Source organism: Chelonia mydas, chromosome 11 (genome assembly GCF_015237465.2).
Source record: "Chelonia mydas isolate rCheMyd1 chromosome 11, rCheMyd1.pri.v2, whole genome shotgun sequence".
Classification (NCBI taxonomy): Eukaryota; Metazoa; Chordata; order Testudines; family Cheloniidae; genus Chelonia; species Chelonia mydas.
Genome location: NC_051251.2, coordinates 18642064 through 18665408, shown reverse-complemented (window position 1 = coordinate 18665408; position 23345 = coordinate 18642064). Strand labels below are relative to the sequence as shown.

The 23345-nt window shown below is 40.3% G+C and overlaps 1 protein-coding gene across 35 annotated transcripts in view; it reads right to left on the bottom strand.

Annotated features, from left to right (window-relative positions):
• Window positions 1-23345, bottom strand: part of R3HDM1 (R3H domain containing 1) — a 165554-nt gene that overhangs the window by 42058 nt on the left and 100151 nt on the right. For 13 of the 35 annotated variants that reach the window (XM_043525041.1, XM_043525042.1, XM_043525043.1 and 10 more), the window contains 4 exons: window positions 23091-23317; window positions 16419-16558; window positions 4848-5111; window positions 4144-4267 (listed from right to left, as the gene is read on the bottom strand). In XM_043525041.1, coding sequence (XP_043380976.1) covers window positions 4144-4267; window positions 4848-5111; window positions 16419-16558; window positions 23091-23317 — 755 coding nt within the window. Of the gene's footprint in view, window positions 1-4143; window positions 4268-4847; window positions 5112-14761; window positions 14864-16418; window positions 16559-20391; window positions 20647-23090; window positions 23318-23345 lie in introns of all 35 variants that reach the window. The other 22 variants (XM_037912839.2, XM_037912843.2, XM_037912844.2 and 19 more) reach the window with 7 other exon arrangements.

Here is a 23345-nt window from a genome sequence, read left to right as displayed (position 1 = left end):
TTGCAATAATCTCCAAGTGCTCTACAAACATTAGTTAAGCCTCATAATACTCCTTGGATGTGTTGACAGAATACCTGTTTTACAGGTAGGTAAATGGGACACATGACTTGCTCATGGCCACAAGCTTGGCAGCAGCAAACCTAGGAATAAAAAACATTCCTTGGCCCATGCTCTAGCATCTTAATGACATCTCCTCTCAACCATGCTTATTGGTTCAATATGCACGGATAACATATTTACAGTCTCATTATAACCTAGACGTGAGGCAGATGAACAAAAGGGGGGGAAATTGATATCTCCTATTTTTGTTCATATAACATGCAACTTTGTGCTTAATTTGAGGCTTATGATACTGCAGCAGGTAAATAGAATCTGAGCCCATGATGCATAACTTTAAAAGCAGGAAAAAAGCCCAAACCCCAGAACCCAGCAGCACGCTGTAAACAATCTGTGAAATGAGAACACCTTGCTCAGAGAAAATACAAACAGAAGTCTTAAGCTGTGCTATTTTACTGGCATCAAATACATACAAGTTTCAGCTTGGATAGCCAGAAAAGCTCACCCAACCTTACAAATCTAAACTAACTCCTTTCCACACTAAGTTGTCATAATTCAATTTCCCCCTGACTCTTAGTTGTTTATCATAACTCAATTTCCCCCTCTAACCAGGGCATGGTTAGGCCTTAGTGAGAATGGGAATTTATTTACTCCCACAAAAAGTCCAATTTTAAATACATTTTTAAAATGTCATACTTTATAATACCTAATATCATTGTAGTTACATTGTGGCTGTGTTTCTTGATAGCCTTCATATTACACATAAATTAGTGGTAATTATAGGTTACTATACAACTGTGAGCTGTAGCTCACGAAAGCTCATGCTCAAATAAACTGGTTAGTCTCTAAGGTGCCACAAGTACTCCTTTTCTTTTTACGAATACAGACTAACACGGCTGTTACTCTGAAACCTACTACTACTTCGGTTTCATACTTAATGCATGTATTTTTAGAATCTAGATAATTAACACACTAATTACCCTCAGTGTAGCTCAATTTCTGGTTACATGAATTAGTGCATATGACAGGCCACAGATAACTGAGCCCTGGGCAAGCCATAAGAAAAGGAGCTGTATGCATGGACAAAGCTTTAGGCTGACAGAACTGAGTATGTATATAGACAGTTTTGTGAGGTAGCAACAGGCAAATCTGCAGATGTAAGGTATCTGGGACAAAGTAGAAAGTTCAGAGTCAGAGGTTACCCCAGTACTATAGATGCTGGATGCAACTGGGAAGTTTAATTCAAGGAAGGAAATAAAGATAATGAAAGTTGTTTGAACAGATACTCCACATGCTCAAAAACAGCACTTCTATCTAAAATTTTTAGCTGAAAGAAGTTTAGTTGGTCAATACAGACATGAAAGGTGGCACGGGAGAAGTGGTTCAAGGTTTTAAAAATATAGTGTATTAAAAGTGGCCAAGATATAATACGAAACCCATAGATGTGTCACTCTATAAATTATCTGAGGAGGGTAGAATCTATAAGAAACCACTGCATCCCCAGTAACGTTAGCAGGCACTTAAGTGAATTTAACCAATCAAAGTCTTTTCTCATTTGCAGTACCTGAAGTACTGCCTCATAAGCAAAGGTACTCTGAAATATAAGGAATTAGAGAAAACATCTTTTTGACTTGGAAAAGCAGGGAAATTGTTATTACACATTTCTGCAGAGCCCATTATTGTTTTATCTGGGTGCTCTGTAGAATAACTCTTTCTTATACAGATCGAAGGGCGATGTATCAGCACAAGGGGTAGTTTTTGATTTATTGGTAGTATCTAATTAACAGCCTTAAAACATGGTGATATACTGTGATAGAGTAGACAATATCCTGGGGCAGTTACAGATTGAAACAGGCTACCTGGATATGGAAATACAGATGTTTTCTGGAGCTGTGAGGGTTTTAACTATACCTACTCATAACCATATTCTACAGCACCTGTATAAACTCTAAATACAAGTAGAATAGGATCAGGTATCCTGGCCTAAATTTTCAAGTGACTAGGAATTTTGGGTGCCTTAGTTTTTAAGTGACCAACTCGAAATACCATATAAAGACCCGATTGTAAAGGGTTTGTGTCTGAAGTTGGGCTCTCAAAACTACTGGTCACTTTTGAAAGTTTAAGCCCTTGTGTCTCAGCCTGCTCATTTCTTTGACCCAAAAGAAAATAATCTACTTCTGGAGTTCAACCTACCTGGCCACACAAAAATTGTGACAAGTTAATTATAAGAGTAAAAGTAATAGCTATGATTAAAAATAACTTAGAAGGACAAGATGAACAAAGAGGAGATGAAGAAATGTAGTCTTGTGGGACTTTGTAGAAGAGAGATCCAATCACAGAAGAAGAATAGCCCATTACCAGAACCAGGAGGAGGAATTTGATAAATATAAAGTGGCTCAAGTCATCAGGATGTGATATTTGTCTGGCACCTGTTACCTTCAATCACAAATGATTATATGTAGAAAAATCATCATCATGCTGTCCCTCCTCAATTATGATATCTCAAAATCAAAAAGGGACAGCAGAAAAATACAACAGTGTCAATACTTTCTAAATATTCATTTGTAGCCCTTTGTACATCACAATTTCTAAATTAAACATTTTCAGACTTACTTCTCAAATGTCCCTCCACTTGAGGGATGCCATTCATTTTTGTTCCAAAGTTATCAAGTCTCACACAAGTTTGGTGCCCCCTTACAGTTACAAATCAGTTAAATTAACAAAAAAAAAAGACAAAATAAAGAATAATGAGACTGGTTTACAGGATGAGTTATTTATACTAATGGGTCAAGTGAATATGGTGAATAACTTATTTGCATTTTTCATTTTGGATCTTGTTATATACCATGTTCCCCATTTAGGCCTTTGCACCTTGAGAGAAGTAGAGTTGAAAGAATAATTAAAAAAAAAAAAAAGAGTAAATGCACACAAGGCACAGTGGATAAAAATCCATTTTTAAAAATTTAAATAGGATTTTTATTATTTTGGGATTCAAGTAATAAGTTTTTCTTTTAAAAATAAACTGTTTAAAATTGGAATTTAATACAAAACCTGTTAAGGCCTAAACTTAGTGCAATCTCTTAAAACATTTCAATAAAAAACAAATAGGCTGAATCCATTAGTGTCTACCTAAAGCTCAGAGTTAAAAGCTGCTTTTTATATATAGAAAGGATACGGGGAAAATCTTCTAATTTCTGAGGTCAAGCTTTGTAAATATGGCACAATAGGTCATCTACCTTTAAGGACTTGATTCTGTGGGAGACCCAGAAGCTGTGCTCCCAGACGCAAGCGACTAGCACAGTAACTGAGGAGAGACTCTCATTTTCAAGAGACTTAGACAAGTAGGAACTTAAGCTCCAACCACTTTCACACAGGCATATCTGAAAATTTTCCCAGCCTGACCTGAAATAATCATTTTAATTCACTGACTTCAGTTAATTAACTGACTACAGTTAATCCTTCTGGTTAACATATCATTTAGTTGTAAATGTGAAAAATGTTTTGATAAGAAGTTTATGTATCCAACACATTCAAGGTCATTTTGTTCTGTGTGTTTAGTTAAATTTCAGTTACAATTCTAATGCAGCTCGACTGAAATCATGAGCAAAAAGTTTATTATGTAGTAAATACAGTGTGTCATTCACCATTTTTAATACACCAAAAATGTACAATTAATAAGTTATATAATTGTTTAAATAAGTGTATACAGTTATAGTGTACCCTCCAAAGTATCAAAAAGATGTAGCAAATTTAGTTGGTGAATGCAACTTTCTTTAGAAAACCACTGAAGTACAAATGGAAAAGCTGATTACAGTTGATGATTTAAATCAAGGCTTTCCACTTGGTGATTTAAATGAGTCATCCCTGACACAAAAGAGAGCATAATGATTTCAGCTAATGACCACATGCCACATTTAAAGAACAATCACAGTTCTTCACATTGGGACTGCTACGAAGTTGTACAAATTGAAAGATATTTCTTCACCATTAGCAAATGTTGCTTTACTGAGACTTCAGTATCTGACAGTACCTGCAGTTTCCTTTAACACCCATAAGCACGTGAAGTAATGAAAAAATTCTGCAAACCTGTCTGCTGTGCTGGCTGTGGCAGTGGTGGGTTTTGCTGTGTGTTGTAATGGACAGAAGTAACTGGTCGATATTGTTGATTGGAGTGTGGATATTGGCCTGGAGCACAATAACAAGCTGGCATCTAAAAAGGAGCAACATTTTGGAGATTCACATTTTTAGGTTTATAAAAGGCAGAGTGCAAAAACACTGAATGCTGAAAGAATTACAAAATAAAGGCAATTCTATTTTCTTTGGGTCATACCAAAGTAAGTGGCTGCTTTGTTTGAGTTTCTCAGCACCCACATAGGGGCATTAAAGAAAAAGATGATGGTTAGGATTCCTAGGCCAGTCTTCACAGCAAAAATTTTAAAAGTAGACATTAAAACTAAGCAAAATAAAATATGTGCAGAGTATGAGAATATATAAAATTTATATTTGATTAGGTTAAATTTGGTTATATTTAATTTAAAAATATCACTATTAATCATACTATGTACTTCCTAAACTCTAATTTTCTAAGTCTTTAAGAGTTACCCGTGGATAGGCATGAAGCTTGGACAATTGCTCATTCCCCAAGTAAACGGAAGCCACTGACTTCAAACCACAGAATTAAGAAAATCAAATTTACTAACCAAGTCCATTGAAATATAAAATGTTCACCAATGGTGTCAAGGATATTCTTTTAAATAGTTGTCTGAGAAGAAAATATAAAGCCTCTGTACCTGTGGTAGAGGTTGCTGCATATATCCCTGTTGCTGCAGCACTTGCTGGTTGACAGGATGGCTGGATGCAGAATAGTTGGGAGTAGGGACTGGTTGACCTTGTGGAGGTGGCAGAGTTGGGGCTGTTGCTATGATATAGCCAGACTGTTGTGTGGGTTGAAGGACTACAGTGGACTGGAACATGGTGGGGTGAGGATCAGCACCATCAGCAGATGACTGGCGGGCAAGACTCATATGGCTAAACTGTGATCCAAGGTTGTCTTGCTATAATAAAAAAGGATAATAAACATTACATTCACAAACATTCAAACTGGGAAGAGTATAGTTGCTCAGTAAATTCTTCAGTAAGTGAAAAATTAAAACATGCACCTGTGCAATGACCATATGTTAAAACACTAAAAAAGAATGACAAGGCAAGCTTCAGAACAAAAATAGACAGTGTGCTAAGAACAGTGCAGTAATTATTCAAGGTTAATTGTGGAGAAGTTACACACAAACGGAGAGAAACTAAAAAGGTTTAACATCTTATGCTAGAAACAGATTTTCTTTCATAAAGGAGGCTATCTTTCATAAGAGTTAAATATAGAATTGCCATGAATTAGAATCAAACAATTTAAACTATGTCAATAACTTTTCAGATCTAATTCCAAATGGGGGGTGAAAATGTTTAACTAATCAAAACAGGATGCATATAGCTTTGCCGTATTTAAGAAAAAAATCTGATTTGCTAGAGATTGAGTTAATAATGCTACTAGTCTTGAATAAGAAAGACTGTCCATTAATCTAAGAGTATATAATACTGCTAATATGATACCAGGATCAATTGCTAATCCTCAAAATAGGCACAAATGTTCAGTTCTGCATGAGTCCATGGTGTAGTCTTATTTATTATTTGTATGTATTATGGTAACATCTACAAACCTCAGTCAAGGATTGGGGCCCATTGTGCTAGGCACGGCCAGTGTGAGTCCTTCATTATTGTAATCCCAAGCACTTTTTCTACAGTTTATACTGGGGTCTGGAAATAGTACTCATTGCTAACAGTTGTATTTGGTGTATCATCCAACAGTGATATGGCGATCATCATTCCAAAGAATATGGGCAATCACTAATATTACATCTTTTGCTAATCAGTAAGCTTCAATTCACACCTTAAATCTGGACTTTCCAAAAGGCAATAGAACACAGAAGTACTATGCCACAGCTATATTATGGCCACCTGGCCCTCCTCAGTTCGTCCTGAGGAAGATCATATGGCTGATATGTACACTCTTCACGAGCTAAGGAGATAAAGTATTTGGAAAACCATCTGCATTGTATACAAATATTTTCTTTACTTTTTCTGACTTCTGTATTTTGCGGAACTACATCCTGTTTTTCATGATGAAATACTTTTTTCTGAATGCTGAGGGTATGTCTAATGAAACCATTAGCAGTTTTCAATTGCACTTAAGAAAATTACTTGTTATACGTTCACAAGCAAATTTTTAGCTCTTTATTTGCTACAATAAGCCAATTTGGGCTTTTAGTACATTGACTTAGGTCGTAAAGATGGCTTACTGACTCAACTATCCAGCTTAGCCCTTAGTTTTTAGGTATAACATCTCAATGTCTGCTTTTAAAAATAACTAACAGAGGAAAGTTGGTTCATAAGGAGACTGAAACATGAATTCTTACACTTATCCACCAAAAACTCATACTGTGTAGGCGGAGGCAGTGCAAGTTACCTAAACTCTGAGCTGTAGAGTTTACCCTAGAGCCGGGGTCGGCAACCTGTGGCACGCACATCAAAGGTAGCAGATGAGCTGATTTTTACTGGCACGCTGCTGCCCGTCGGGGTCCCGGCCGCCAGTCCCGCTCAGCCCAGTGCCGGCCTGGGTGAACGGAACTCCAGGCTGGCAGCGTGCTGAGCGGGGCCAGTGGCCGGGACCCTGGCTGCCAGGAGCCTGCCACCAGTCTGGGGTTCTGTCCACCAGCCCCACTCAGCCCGCTGATGGTCTGGAGTTCCAGCCGCCAGCCCCTTGCCAGCCAGGGTCTCAGCTGCCGGCACCGCTCAGCCTGCGGCCGGCCTGAGTGAACGGAACCCAAGGCTGGCAGCGGCTGAGCAGGGCTGGCGGCCAGGACCCGGGCTGGCAGGAGCCGGCGGAGCCGCTGCCGGTCTGGGGTTCTGTCCACCACCCAGCTCAGCCCACTGACGCTCTGGGGTTTCAACTGCTGGCCCTTTGCCAGCCCAGGTCCCAGCCATCGGCCCCGCTCAGCCTACTGCCAGCCTGGGATACCAGCCGGCGGCCCCGCTCACCTCGCGGCTGGTCTGGGGTTCCAGCCACCCTGCCCCCTGCCAGCCAGGGTCCGAGCCTCCGGCCCTGCTCAGCCCTCCTGCTGGCTTGGGGTACCAGCAGCCAGCCCAGGGCTCTGCTCCTGGCCTGGGCCCAGCGCTCTGCAGTCCTTATCAAAAATTACACTACAATTAGCTTAAAAACTTGAAAAGTTAAACTTTAAAACTTTGTATATTGCAGTAATCGTTAAAAAATGTATAATGTTAATAAACACATATGTTTGATGAAACAAAGTAATTGTACTTATGTGCCTATGCTTAATTTGTGTTTTCAATAATTTACCTTCTAAAAAAATCTCGCATGTCTTGCACCCACAGAAAGGGCATCTTGCACCCCCAGGGGGTGCGTGCACCCCAGGTTAAGAACCACTGCACTAAACTGATAAGATCTGCACTTTAATTTTAAATGAAGCTTCTTAAACATTTTAAAAACCTTGTTTACTTTACATACAACAATAGTTTAGTTATACAAGATAGACTTAGAGAGACCTTCTAAAATCGTTAAAATGTACTACCGGCACGCGAAACCTTAAATTAGAGTGAATAAATGAAGACTCAGCACACCACTTCTGAAAGATTGCCGACCCCTGCCCTAGAGAGATGATATAGTAATTGAATCCCCATGGGCCATTTAACCTGCTGCCTTTTTGATGATACTACCAATAAAGAGGCAAACATAACTGTCTTTTTAGGAGTTATCGATATCTATAATCTAGATTCTTAACTGAGACCATCACCCATTTCACGGTGCTGAATGAGTACTAGCCATCAGACAGTACCGAATATAGGATGCTACCAGAATAGCCTGCATTTGAACCAGTGATCCATAGGTGAACTGCTTTGCATCTGTTACTAATCTTCACTGCGTGTCACCAGTCTATGCTTTAATAAAGTCTAAACATAAATCAGACAAACGGATTGAATAACTGATGGAACAATCAAAAAAATTCAGAGTGCAGTTATTTTCTTCCTTCAAAACTGTACACCCAAATATAGGTAACAGTAATTATTCAAGTGATTTTAATTATACACAGCTTGATGAAATAAGATGAATATCTACATTCTTTATTAGAGAAATGGGCATCTGCGCTATTCCAGCACTATTAATCAAAACATTAGCTATATATAAAACTACAAATAAATTAAAAGTAGGTAGTTACTGAATAATAGAAACATGCATTAGAATGACAAAGCAGAGGTATGGGAGCCAGGAGACCTTCAGTTCTAACCCAGGCTCTGATTCAGATTCCAGCCTTGGACAAGTGACTTATCTCCATCATGTTTTGATTTCCCTATGCTAAACTGGTGAAATGATACATACTTATCTCATAGGCGTATTGTATTACTTAGCCCTGGTCTACACTACGGAGTTTTGGTTGAATTTAGCAGCGTTAGGTCGATTTAACCCTGCACCCGTCCACACGACAAAGCCATTTTTGTCGACTTAAAGGGCTCTTAAAATCAATTTCTGTACTCCTCCCCAACAAGGGGATTAGCGCCAAAATTGACATCGTCGGGTCAAATTTGGGGTAGTGTGGATGCAATTCGACACTATTGGCCTCTGGGAGCTATCCCAGAGTGCTCCATTGTGACCGCTCTGGACAGCGCTTTCAACTCAGATGCACTAGCCAGGTACACAGGAAAAGCACCGGGAACTTTTGAATTTCATTTCCTGTTTGGCCAGCGTGGCGTGACCATGCAGAGCTCATCAGCAGAGGTGACCATGCAGTCCCAGAATCGAAAAAGAGCTCCAGCATGGACCGAACGGGAGGTACTGGATCTGATCGCTGTATGGAGAGAGGAATCCGTGCTATCAGAACTCTGTTCCAAAAAATGAAATGCCAAAATATTTGAAAAAAATCTCCAAGGACATGAAGGACAGAGGCTATAACAGGGACCCGCAGCAGTGCCATGTGAAAATTAAGGAGCTCAGGCAAGGCTACCAAAAAACCAAACAGGCAAACGGCTGCTCCAGGTCAGAACCCCAGACATGCCTCTTCTATGATGAGCTGCATGCAATTCTAGGTGGTGCCCCTACCACAACCCCACCCCTATATGTGGACTCCTGCAATGGGGGAGTCTCATGCAACAGGGATGAGGATTTTGGGGACAAGGAAGATGATAAGGATGAAACCGTTCTCCCCGACAGGCTGGAACTGTTTATCACCCTGGATCCAATACCCCCTCAACCCTCCCAAGGCGGGCTCCTGGACCTTGAAGGCGGAGAAGGCACCTCTGGTGAGTGTACCTTTGTAAATATAATACATGGTTTAAAAGCAAGTGTGTTTAATGATTAATTTTCCCGGAAGACTTGGGATGCATTCGCGGCCAGTACAGCTACTGCAGAAGTCTGTTAACGTGTCTGGGGATGGAGCGGAAATCCTCCAGGGACATCTCATTGAAGCTCTCCTGGATGTACTCCCAAAGCCTTTGCAAAAGGTTTCTGGGGAGGGCAGCCTTATTCTGTCCTCCATGATAGGACACTTTACCACGCCAGGCCAGTAGACCGTAGTCTGCCATCATTGCACAACAAAGCATGGCAGCGTATGGTCCCAGTGTTTGCTGGCATTCAAGCAACATCCGTTCTTTATTTCTCTCTGTTATCCTCAGGAGAGTGATATCATTCATGGTCACCTGGTTGAAATAGGGGAATTTTATTAAGGGGACACTCAAAGGTGGCTTATCCTGCTGGGCTGTTTGCCTGTTGCTGAAAAGAAATCATCCCAGCTTTTAGCCATGCGGTGTCAGTGTGTGTGGGGGGGGGGGGGCGGGGGCGTTCACACTGAGCTGTTCGTGTTTGGCTGGCAGGGATCTTCCCTGATACTAGTCACGTGGTGGGAGGAGGGGTGAAGCGATCATCCCAGAGAATTGGGTGTGGGGGGTTTAGTTGGGTTTGTGCTGCACGTTAACCCGAAAACTGCAGCCCCTCCTTTTAAATGGCCAACCCAACGGGTGCTTGGTATGGGAAAGGAGGGTGCTGCTGTTTGAAACCATTCACCGTGAAAGAGGCTACCCATTTTTCTCTAAAATGTCTCTTTTTCCTCCCGCAGCTGCAAATGTTTCAACGCTCCCCCCTATCATCTCCATCCCAGAGGCTAGTGCAGATAAGAAGGCGAAAAAAACCGCACTCACAATGAAATGTTCTCTGAGCTCATGAAGTCCTCCCGCACTGAAAGAGCTCAGCAGAATGCATGGAAGCAGACAACTGCAGAGTCCAGGAAAGCAGAAAATGAACACGAGGAGAGGTGGCGGGAGCAAGATGATAGGTGGCGGCAGCGTGATGAAAGGAGGCAGGAGGCAATGCTGAGGCTACTGGACGATCAAACGGATATGCTCTGGTGTATGGCTGAGCTGCAGGAAAGGCAGCATGAGCACAGACTGCCGCTGCAGTCGCTGTGTAACTGCCCGCCCTCCTCCCAAGTTCCATAGCCTCCTCACCCAGACACCCAAGAACGTGGTGGGGGGGCCCCCCTCGGGGCACCCAACCACTCCACCCCAAGCAACAGAATGCTGGCATTCAATAAGTTTTGAAGTGCAGTGTGGCCTTGTCCTTCCCTTCTCCCCCACCCCTCCTGGGCTACCTTGGCAGTTATCCCCCCATTTGTGTGACAAATTAATAAAGAATGTATGAATGTGAAGCAACAATGACTTTATTGCCTCTGCAAGCAGTGATTGAAGCGGGGAGGGCGGTTGGCTTACAGGGAAGTAGAGTGAACCAAGGGAGCGGGTTTTCATCAAGGAGAAACAAAAAGAACTGTCACACCATAGCCTGGCCAGTCATGAAACTGGTTTTCAAAGCTTCTCTGATGTGTAGCGCACCCTGCTGTGCTCTTCTAATTGCCCTGGTGTCTGGCTGTGTGTAATCAGTGGCCAGGCGATTTGCCTCAACCTCCTACCCCGCCATAAACGTCTCCCCCTTATTCTCACAGATATTGTGGAGCACACAGCAAGCAGTAATAATGATGGGAATATTGGTTTTGCTGAGGTCTAACGAAGTCAGTAAACTGCGCCAGCGACCCTTTAAACGTCCAAATGCACATTCTATCACCATTCTGCACTTGCTCAGCCTATAGTTGAACAGCTCCTTACTACTGTCCAGCGTGCCTGTGTATGGCTTCATAAGCCATGGTATTAAGGGGTAGGCTGGGTCCCCAAGGATAACTATAGGCATTTCAACATTCCCAGCAGTTATTTTCTGGTCTGGGAAGTAAGTCCCTTCCTGCAGCTGTTCAAACAGACCAGAGTTCCTGAAGATGCGAGCATCATGTACCTTTCCCGGCCATCCCACGATGATGTTGGTGAAATGTCCCTTGTGATCCATCAGTGCTTGCAGCACCATTGAAAAGTACCCCTTGCGGTTTATGTACTGGCTGCCAAGGTGGTCCGGTCCCAAGATAGGGACATGCATTCCATCTATCGCCCCACCACAGTTAGGGAACCCCATTGTGGCAAAGCCATCTACTACGACCTGCACATTTTCCCCAGAGTCCCTTGATAGCAGCAGCTCAGTGATCGCGTTGGCTACTTGGTTCACAGCCACCCCCAGAGTAGAACTGCCCACTCCAAATTGATTCCCGACTGACCGGTAGCTGTCTGGCATTGCAAGCTTCCAGAGGGCTATTGCCACTCGCTTGTGAACTGTGAGGGCTTCTCTCATCTTGGTATTCTTGCACTTTAGAGCAGGGGAAAGCAAGTCAAAGTTCCATGAAATTGCCCTTACGCCTGCAAAAGTTTCGCAGCACCAGGGAATCATCCCAGACCTGCAACACTATGCAGTCCCACCAATCTGTCCTTGTTTCCTGGGCCCAGAATCAGCATTCCACTCCATGAGCCTGCCCTATTACCACCAGGATGTCCATATTGCCAGGGCCCATACTTTGAGAGAAGTCCGTGTCCATGTCCTCATCAATGTCGTCACCGCGCTGCTGTCGCCTCCTCGCCTGGTTTTGCAGGTTCTGGTTCTGAACACACTGCAGGATAATGCATGTGGTGTTTACAATGCTCATAACTGCCGCAGTGATCTGAGTGGTCTCCACGCTTGCCGTGGCATGGGGTCTGCAGGAGAGCAGATTTGCAGCGAAAGCGGTGGATGACAATGGTTAGCAGGCCTACTGCACTGTCTGCTGCCAGCAGCACTAGGACACAACAGCGGCGGTGTCAGTGAGCTGAGCTGAGCGGGCTGCATGCTTGCCATAGTACGGCGTCTGTAGGAGAGCAGGAAAGCAGAGTTGCAGCGGAAGCGGTGGCTGACGACCTGCGAGGTGGATTCAGGAGAGCAGAGTTGCAGCGGAAGCGGGAGCCCATGACAGCCAACATGGAGAAATTTGCTATCGAGCCAAGAGCAGGAGAGCCGAGTTGCAGCAGAAGCGGTGGTTCAATGACGACGGTTAACAGTCCTACTGCACTGTCTGCTGAAAGCAGTATGGCGTCCACACGGAAAAAAGGCGCGAAACCATTGTCTGCCGTTGCTTTCACGGAGGGAAGGGCGACTGACGACATGTACCCAAAACCACCCGCGACAATGTTTTTGCCCCATCAGGCATTGGGAGCTTAACCCAGAATACCAATGGGCGGCGGAGAGTGAGGGAACTGTGGGACAGCTACCCACAGTGCAACGCGCCAAAAGTCTACGCTAGCCACGGTACTGTGGACACACTCCACCGACTTAATGTGCTTAGTGGGGACACACACAATCGACTGTATAAAATCACTTCCTAAAAAACTGACTTCTATAAATTTGACCTAATATCGTAGTGTAGACATACCCTTAATGTTGGTAAAGCACTTCAAAAGTGTAATACATACATTGCAATATACATGACTGCAAATTCAAAGGCCTGCTCTATGCTCACAAATACATCTGTTGCTGACAATGGTTGTCAGCAATGGGTCCTCCTGAACCAATGTTGAAAACAGTTTACCTGCTTATATGGATGGGATACATTATTTTAATTCACTATATGCTTCTGCCAAATCTAAAGAGCACTTTTTGCATCAGTGCTGAAAAAGTTTTTGTCCCATTCATACTGTTTACAATGTCAGTGCATGATGACGGATTACTGACACCTCCCACCACCCACAAGCTTTCAGGTACAGCAAGGGAGGGGTTTAGTACCTGAAATGCAGCTGAAATCAAAACATTCATCCTCAACAGAAAAAGCACTTGTAATGTTTTGATGTATCTCTCCCTCACTTTAGAGGTAATAATAATAATAATAATAGTAATAATAATAATAATAATAATAATTTAGACAGTGCTTTACAATTTCAAAGTGCTGTACAAAACAAACCAATTATGATGAGGCTGACCTACAAGACAACAATCAAAAGTCTCCTAACTTGAATGTATGGTGTGGGGAGTACACCCAGGGAACTGGGGAGAAGAAAAAGACAATGGAAACCTAAGAACTTCAATGCCAATATCAGCAAAGGGCTCCCAATATTGCTACATAACAGGAAGGGGGTAGCCCCCCTCCCCCCCGAAAAAAATAGAAAAAGACTTTAAAACAGTGAGTAAGAAGCTACTATTTAAAAGGGAAGGTGAAAAATTAAGGTGGTGAAGGATATTAACAGCCGCTACATCTGAAACTATATTTAGAGATTTAAAATAAAAATAAAGTATTTTACATCACCCTGCTTTTATTAGCATACTTCAATGAACATTCACTGTTTCAGTCTCATTCTGGTACATTTATAGGAGATTATCTCCCGCACCAGTGTGCATATATGTCTACGCTTATTAAGTAATAGTATGTAATATAATTTTACATACACTGTATACCACATACCCTATTTATTAGATTACTACTATATATAATTAACACCCCTAGATTTTTTTTTAAACTGAATATACGTTACTAAATGTATTTGGCGCCATTTTAGTGAATTTCCCTTGTTATGACTAACAGACCACATCAGCCATCAAGATATCCAGAGCAGTCTCCCTGCAAAATATCTGGAATCCCCAGCTCCAGTTCACCTACTTGCCAGTCAACCTCATCCCTTAACTTTGGCATCAAGAGAAGCATACCTGCTCACCCACCTCCTGTGAAACCTAACACTCTAGGCCTCCATCCCAGGGCTGGCATCTGAAGCGGCTGTGCTGGTAAGGAGAGCTAGCCAGTGCACCTGACGGTGCACCTTGATCTCTCCTTTTCATTGGGCAAGAATGTTGGGGAAATATTAGGCATAGTCGAGCTCTTCCTACTGCTCTGGCAAAGAGGCTAAAACTAGGTGCCATACAAAAACAACAAAAGGGGCTAAGGGAGGGAAAGCAAACAGAGAAAGCAACAGCTGAGAAGGAGGGGAAGGAAAAAGAGAAAAATCAAGGGGCATAATAAAATAAATATTGACTGGCTATTGGAGCACAGTATTGAAAAAATATATATATCTCCATTGTATATACCGCCCTCAAATGTCACATAGCGTGCAAGGATCTTAGGAACTGGTTTCCCCTCTGGGTACTATTTTACTGCAATTGACATTGCAACCAGTCAGTGTGTGTGTTACACACACACACACACACACACACACACACTTTTCACCCATGCAGAGAAGAGGTGAATAGAAGATATAGTACCACAGTATATTGCTGGGTAGATGAGACTGGCAGGAGCGGGGGTGGATAAGAGACTGCAGAGTATTGAACAGGCTGTGAAGAAGACTGCAGAAACCGGATAGGCTGAAGAAGTAACAGTTTTATATAAACAGTTAATACCAGAGAAGAAGAAAAATGAAAAAAAAAACAAAAAAAAAACACCTGAGTAAACTGAGGTATTTTGCAATAGCATGACAATATAATTTAATAGAAAATTTGAAAAACTTCATATAGTAAGAACTAATGTGCTTTTACATATATCTATGTCCTATCAAGAGGGGTATTTTGCTTATTTTTAAATACTGTAATAAATTATATGACAAAGCAGCAAACTAAGTATAATTTAAACATAGATAATTTTGCTACTTTCAATAGTTACATGTAAACCATTTTTGTTTTAAAGTATGTATATGCAGTTTAAATACATATTTCAGTTTTTAAATCCAGAACTAAGCAAGTACAAAAAACAAATCAAAACATGCCATTTTATTATTGAGCAAAAGGTGCATTTTGAAATACAACTGAATTTACCACTCCTAAAATCTTATATGCATAGTAGGGGCACCAAAAATACCAAAGATTTACCACCACTAACAACATTTGCCATATGTGACTAATATGGTATATAAATGCAAGATTATTGTGTTACAGCAGCAAGCCTGTAGGGGATGGGATAATTATGGAGAAGGCAACGACAGCTCTTGGGAAGAGGAAAGAAAATACATGCATGCTGTATTGCTCTTGTACATCCCATACTAGTAACAGGAAGTACAGATGAGTCTGACCAGTTTCAAGAAGACTTAACTCTGTAGGCTGCAGAGCTTAAGCTCTAGTGTAGATGCAGCCTGAGCACACAGAACAGAAGATTTAACACAAGGAAAATAGACCAAGATGATGGTGAAGGTAAAAGGCCCATGAATAACTTTTCAACGAGTTTGAGCAAGGTTGTGCGTCACTACCTAAAGCTGGTGAGGCAAGAGCCTGTACTTAGATGCTTGGAATCACTGCTGTAAAAGTAGGACTATTTTATGGGGGTTTGGGTCAGGCTTAAAGTGGTCTGTTAGCTTCCTTTAACACAAGAATAGGAGGTTAAAACAGATCCAATTCTTTAGTGTTATTATACATCACTATGAAATGTACAAATTAATCCTTTGAAAGTGTCATGAGGTCATTTCATGACTTAAATTAAGAGATTTGGGACAGGGACTGGAAAAGAAAGGGAATGTAGCTCTCCATGTTAAAATGAAATAATTAGTCTAATATACAGTATAGGGAGAGGGCAGAAAGGATAGAGAGTTTGGCCCTTGTTAAATGTTTACCATTTGAGCCCTGGTTCAGTTACTTTCATTCTGCTAAGCAGTAACAGTGGTGTTAGTAAGGTGGTGATGCTTGCTACATCCTTGATATCAGAACCTTGACAGTTCTTCTTTACGTTTTTTGTGTGTTTTAGGAAAACGTGACTGCTCTGTCACATCATCTGGAAGACTGGTAGGTCTGGTGATTAAAAAGAATATCCAGTTACACGTATGTGGCTAGTTAATGCTTCTCTTTCAAAAAATTCCACAACAAATCAGTCTACTATTTTCTTATTATTGGATGGTAAGAAGGCTCAGTCGAGCATCGTGTATTTGACGTGCACCTGTGATAGGATGTGATTAGCTGCTGGTTGCTGCTGAGGTGGTTGCTGTGGAGGTCCAGGCACTTGGGTCCTAACAGGTTGCTGAAGCATAGGAGGATTATACACAACAGGAGTGCCATCTGGGTTAATGAATGGCTGACCTAGAGTATAGAGAAAAAAAATAAAATAAAAGACACATTATTTAGGTTGACAGACCGCTATAAATATATTTAAATCCAACGATATCAAAAATAAAGTCTGATAATATAACATGAGATCTGAACTACTGTATTTTATACTAATTTTTTGTTGTATTACTAAATACTTGCCATTAGAATTAGAACGGCAATTACCAAGGCCTCATTTGCAAGATTATTTGTAATTAAAAGCCCATATATTTCTGTGGTAAATAGTGATCATGTCCAGAAAATAGCTAGTCATTTACCAAAGGCAAATTTATGGACTAAAATGGATGACCAATATTTATTTGTGTCAGTCTTGAAAGATCTTTTTTAATTATATGGACTGAAAAAAGTATAAGGAGAAGAAGAAAATTCATAAAACAGTTTTCTTCTCCTCATATCCCTAAGAAGCAATTTAAAAGTGTCTCCCTTATCAGCTAAAATGCCAGTCAAGATGTATGGTAACGCAGAAAGAGAAATTATTTCTCTTTCCATAAAACAGTAGTTATAATTACATTGCCATTTTTGTCATTAAGAACCTTTTAAAGGGCCATCTCCCTAAAGTGAATTTATTCAAAACTTTCAGCTGAACTGATATTTAATACTATATTCCCATGAAATATTTGCATCCCCAACATTGAGGCAGCCTGCTAATGTAAGAGAACCAAAAAGTGAAAATGTTTAAAAGCTGACTGTAAGTAATAATGAAAATGACTGATTTCAATGTTTGAGCTTAGCAAAGACGCAAAAAGGAAACAGAACAGCAAAAAGCGGAATAAAACAAAACTAGATTTTAAAACTTATCATAATCTAGGGTTTTATTAGTAACAATTATGTTTACAAAAAAAAAATTAACCTGAGAATTTCCATTTAAAGATGAGGGACTGAGAGCCAACTTCCTGTCTCATTTCCCTACATCAGCCTGAGCCTAGCTAGTTTGGTAGTAACAAGAAATTCTCATCATTTCCATATAGTCGAGGCACCCATGTGTTTATATGCTAATGAAATCTTTTCAGTTTTACCTGCGGACTGTCACATTCCTCCAAGGATAGAAATTTAGTTTCCACATGAGGATATTTCAGTGAGGGGCATAAGACAGAAGCTAGATTAAGAAGACCAAACACCACATCTCAAATAGGCTACAGAGGTTTGCACAACAAAGGGATGTGGGAAAGGCCCAATGTCCAGTCTAAGGCTATGTCCAGACTAGGAGCTGAGGGTGTGGTTCCCAGTGTGGGTAGACAAACTCACGCTAGCTCTCCGTGAACTACCGTGTTAAAAATAGTTGCGGTAGCACAGGCAGCAGCGAGCAGCAGCACCGGTTAGCGGTCCCAAATACGAACCCATGGGATTCAGGTGGGTTTGTACTTAGGGCACCTACCCCATGCTACCACTGCCCGTGCTACTGCTGCCACACTATTTTTAGCATGCTAGCTTGATGAAAGCTAGCGTGAGTATGTCTACTGGAGCTGGGAATCATCATCCCAGCTTCAAGTGGATGTAGCTTAAGACTGGGCCCATTCATTTGATATGTTCCAACTATATTTGATTTGGCTTAACACTTCTCCTTCAATCTCAGGGACTGGGGATCCATGGAGATATTCTTCACTTAGGGAGTCCAGGATTTTTCATTCCCCTTCCCCTGCACACTTTCTAGGCTGACTAAGATCACTCTTGCTCCCCACTGTGACTAGGAGGGAGACTGGGGGAAGAGCCTCCTCTGGCTGTCTGGGAAGAGAGAGACAAAGCACATTGACTCTCTCACACTGCTAAGTCTGCAGAAATCACTGTCAGGGAAAGTAAGAACTTAACCTGTACTCTTTGAACTCTATCTCATGTGAAAAGGCAGAGCTAGAAGAGCCATCACTTCTTCCCAAACTGCCCATGAATATCGGTTATCATCTGGGAACTCATCTGAACAGAATGTTGCTGATATTCATATTGTTCTGGAAGGGTATTAATGTCATTCAACCATTCCAACTGAAGGATCCTTTCCTGTAAACTTATCACATAGGCCTCCAATAGTGAAAGCAAAATTAATGACTGAGAAAAGTATAAATATGTAATTAATAGGCCACACTATTTGAAATCAAGACAGTTTTATAAAATGAATTAAATTTTAGTTCAGGTAGTTTCAGGAACCTGCTCTTAAGTCGTCCTGCCAACTAGTGGGGTTTTACAATCCTTCCCCCACCCCCACTTTTTTATTTATTTATTTTTTAATAAAAAGATTTCTTGGTCTCCAGTTGCTATGTAGAAGACCCACAAACAAAACACAGGAAAACTGACTAACAATACAAAAGCAAAAAGTGAAACCGACCACACACAAAATGCTGTCAAAAACACTAAGTAAACAAACTGAAAAAAGAAAAAGTATTTTTCTCTTAAAATTAAAATTAAAATTACTTATACCAGTAAATACAATAAAACGATGCAAATATAAAATTTTCAAGTTGATGATGTTCCTTTGAATGTGCAATGTTTGCCCAATTGAGTGATGACTCTGAAAACTTCTACAATCATTAAACCCAGTAAACACGGGAGGGCTAAGCTGACTGGTAAATTTGAGACATTAGATACTAGGAATGTAGGCTAACAAAGGGATTATTACACCTTAGTTTGAATTATAGTGTAGCTGTTAGTCAGAACCTGGGCAGGGAAATTGTTATCACCTTGCTAGCAAGAAGTCTGTTTACTTATGGCTCTGGCTAAGACTCTTTCAACTCCAGTATAGATAGAGCCTAAAGTTCTTAATTTTCTGGTGCGAGTACTTCACCTTGCTATGACAGTGACTGTGGCATAATATAGATGAATGGTCAACAGGAACATGGGACATCCACTTATCAACTATGCAACTGTTGTTTTATGACTAGACTAGGGATGCTGCTATAGCATCCAGCCCTAAGATACTAAATATACCATCTTCAGTTTACAATAAGCACCTGGGGCTGGGAAATGCATGCTATTTCTGGGTACTGGTTTCTCAGTTTATAACATGGCTGGCTTTAGCCATTCCTTCCATAAGGCACATACGGAGAAAGATTTAAGTAACTGATACAAGTACTAACAGAACCATGAACGTAAAATGTTTTCTCTAATATGGCTTACCATATTAGCACATGATTTATTTTAAGGAAAAAAAATATAGTCAGGGCTGAAAGATAATGGATTTATTTAGTTAAGTACAAAACTACAGTTTCAAAAGTGAAATAATTTAATTCCCATTTCCCCCCCCCCCCTCAAAAAAAAATATGACCCTAAAGGAAACGAAAAGTACTCTGATGAGACAAAAACAATTTTTTAAAAATGTAAACTTGCCATGTATTACAATTAATAAAATAAGGCTGTAGCTTGATAAGGAAGATATTCCCAAAGATTTCATTTTCTAGAATTACAAAATTATCAAAGAACCCTTTGTTTATACTAACTTCCATTATATAAAAAGCTTCCCCAAATATTAAGACGTGATACAAACAATATATTAAACATGTATAATACAGTATTCCTGAACTTTTTTGGTAGTTCCTCAAGCATTGACTTAGCTTTACTATAACCTGTAAGCTAATCCAGTCTGATAACAGCAGGTTTCCTCCCATCCCTACTATTGTGATGTAAGCATAATGGTTACCTATCAGAACATTTACATTAAGTGCACTGAGCAAACACTAAAAACACACAACTCTGAAAAAGTTGGGGGGGGGGGGAAGGAGGGAAGGAAAAGACAACACTACAATACACTCACAAGTTAAACAGTTTACACGTTATTCCAAAGTTCTAAACCATAATAAAAATGTCCACAACTGGATACCAACCTGTTTGAGGGTTGATCAGAATACTCCCAGGTGGTATGCCTGCCGCTTCCAAGGGAAGCAAAAAGAAGCTAGTGCTAGTAGGTGTCACTTGCCCACTTATGCCACCATCAAAGGAAAGAGATTTACTAGTGCTGACAGTTGGATAGACAGCAGGTGTGCCATGAGAAGGCTGGCTTAGAGCTGTGACTGGAAGAGGCTGCTGGGTGTGAGAAAGAGAACCCGTGGATGACCCTACACTACTAGAAGACTCTGAACCTAGGAAAGGAGTAATGAGAAATTGTTTTTACCTAGAGTCAGAAACATCATGCTCATTTAAATATATAATTTTTAAAAGCTTACCCTTAAATAACAGCATGTAACTACAGTATTAGACTATGAATTTTTCAATAAAGCCTGAACAGAGCACATCTATTACAAGCGTCTTTCTGTAAACTCTGGGACTGATTTTACATTGCCTTGCTCTTTGTTTAGTCTTTTGCAACAGAGCAAAATGAATATGAAATCAAAATGGTACCATATTATACCCACTTTGCACAGGTGCTAATGACTACATAAGGTGCAAGGGACTGGAGAATCAGACAGCCGAAGCATGCAACTAAAAGCTATCTCCTAATAACCCAGCCACCGAAAAGTCCCTAAAATATGTCTCTAGATATTTTTGAACAGCACTTGTCTTTTTCTAAAGTCCCCTTTGAATATACAGTTCATAATATTTTCTATTAGACCTTTGCCATAATAGTTGCATAACATGCAGGTGCAGAAAATTAATGTAAATGTTTAAGCATAAGAAATCTTAATCAGCAGCCACTAAATAACCTAGAGGAGAAAACAAGACTCAAAACAATGCTGTGATGAAAATTATGTCATTTAAAAATCAATGAAACTATTTTAAGATTATTTGAACTGCCTTTGCAGAAAATTATAAATTATTGTACTTTATCTTTGTATTGCATTTTTTACCCATATATCTCAAAGCAGTTAAAGGTAAATATTAACACCTTCATTTTACAGATGAGATAACTGAGGTACAAAGAGATTAAGTAAATTGCCCAATCCACAATCACTGTATCCCAGTGCTATGATCAATCTCCACTTGCCCATAGTCCTTTTCTTGATTTCACTGTTTTCTTACATCTGCATCAGCTTCTAGATCATGTAGAGACATTAGACTTATCTTTAACTATGTTGACTTCAATCAAAATTTATACATTTAGGCCCATATTTATTTATTTACTTTAAATCACCACAACCTATGAATGCAGTGAAACAACCACCACCAATATTGACCTTTTCAAGTTAGGGTCCCATCTTTCAGAAATCAAAATAAAAATTTTCATTTTTAGCAAGGTATTTTCTTCTTCTAATTTGGTGAGAGAAAACCTTTCTATAATGTATCCGATATAGATTATGGTACAACTATAACTGACTTTATCAAAAGTCATCTCAAATAATGCTATTTCATTGCTAAACTAAATAGCCAAAATTTATGCCATAGATTTTGAAATATATACAAAGTACTAAAGAGAAACATTTCTCAACAACATTTTGTCAGATCTTCATTTCATACAGAAATTCTGCTTGTGATATTAATATCTCCTGTGTTATTGAAATATGCTTTAATGTACTTTATTTCCCTTTTATATTTTGGTGGGGGGTAGTGGGGGTTTAGTGTTTAATGGCAAATGTTTAATGGATCACCACTGAAGACAGGGTTTATAGCACTGACTAAAGCAAAGTATAATACAGACAAGCACTCACATCCTTTTACTTTCCTACACAGCACTACCTATAATCTTAAACTAAAGAAGTGAGTGTAGTGATTAAGCCCTGAAACTCCCCAGTGCAGAGAAGGCCAATTGTGTCATATTGGCTGATCACTTTAGAATACGGGTGACCTGTCCAATATGCACTAAACAGGCTACCAAATTTGTTTCACTTTCTACCGCAACAGGATCTGAAGCCAGGTCTTCTGAAGCAGACAAAACACTGTTTATAGATACAGAATAAATTATGAGCTAGCACACCTCTGACTCACAGAATCTCACAGAACAAGTACGTAGTTCAATCTTCTGCAGTAAGACAGTTTACTGTGATGAAAATTCATGTTCCTGGGGTTTATTCTGAATCAAGTGTAAACTTCATTTCAAACATTGCCAGTTAGAAACAATGGAACAAATATGAATAATAATCCACAGGCTTTATTACTGAATTGGTTCTAATTAAAGGGATATCAATGGAATATCAACGTACAGTTTTCTACAAGTTTGCCATGCAGCTTTGACTGAAGAGATGAACTCAGACTGAAACCGTTCTGAACTGTAACTCTGTTCCCCGCCCCCATAAAGTAGTAAATTGTTTTATTCTGACAAATATTTTTATATACTTTCACGGATATGGAATAAATTCCACTAGCTATCAAAGGCCTTCTATAACTTGCTTCTCACTTTACAACTAGAGTTCCAAGATCTTCATTTCCAATATGAACTCTATTTTTATAGAAAGTTAAACACACAATGGGCCTAATCCTGTAGCCAGTCTTAGTATGCAACACCCATTGCAGTCAAGATGCATTCTGCGCACAGAGGAGTTACAAGATTGGGCCCTACGCTTCTGTATACAAATGCAGTGTGCATTAACTATCAGGCAAACTGGTACTTTGCTGCTACATAAAACTGTTGACTTGTACAGATTTATTATACCTGTCTTAGACAGCTTGCCTGTGCTTTTGCTGCTTCCAGAGCTATCTCCTCTTGTCAGAACTGAAATCCCACTGAAGCTGCTGGCTTTCGTTACAACTGGCTTCAAATTGCGGATGGAATTATCAGAGTCCGTGCTGCTCCAGGGTCGGGGTTCAGAGTACTGCAGCTCATTTTCAGTACTGCTTTGATGGCTGTTGGCTGATCTCCCTGAAGCTTCCTTATTGACTCTGTAATTTATAAACTAATCTTTTAATA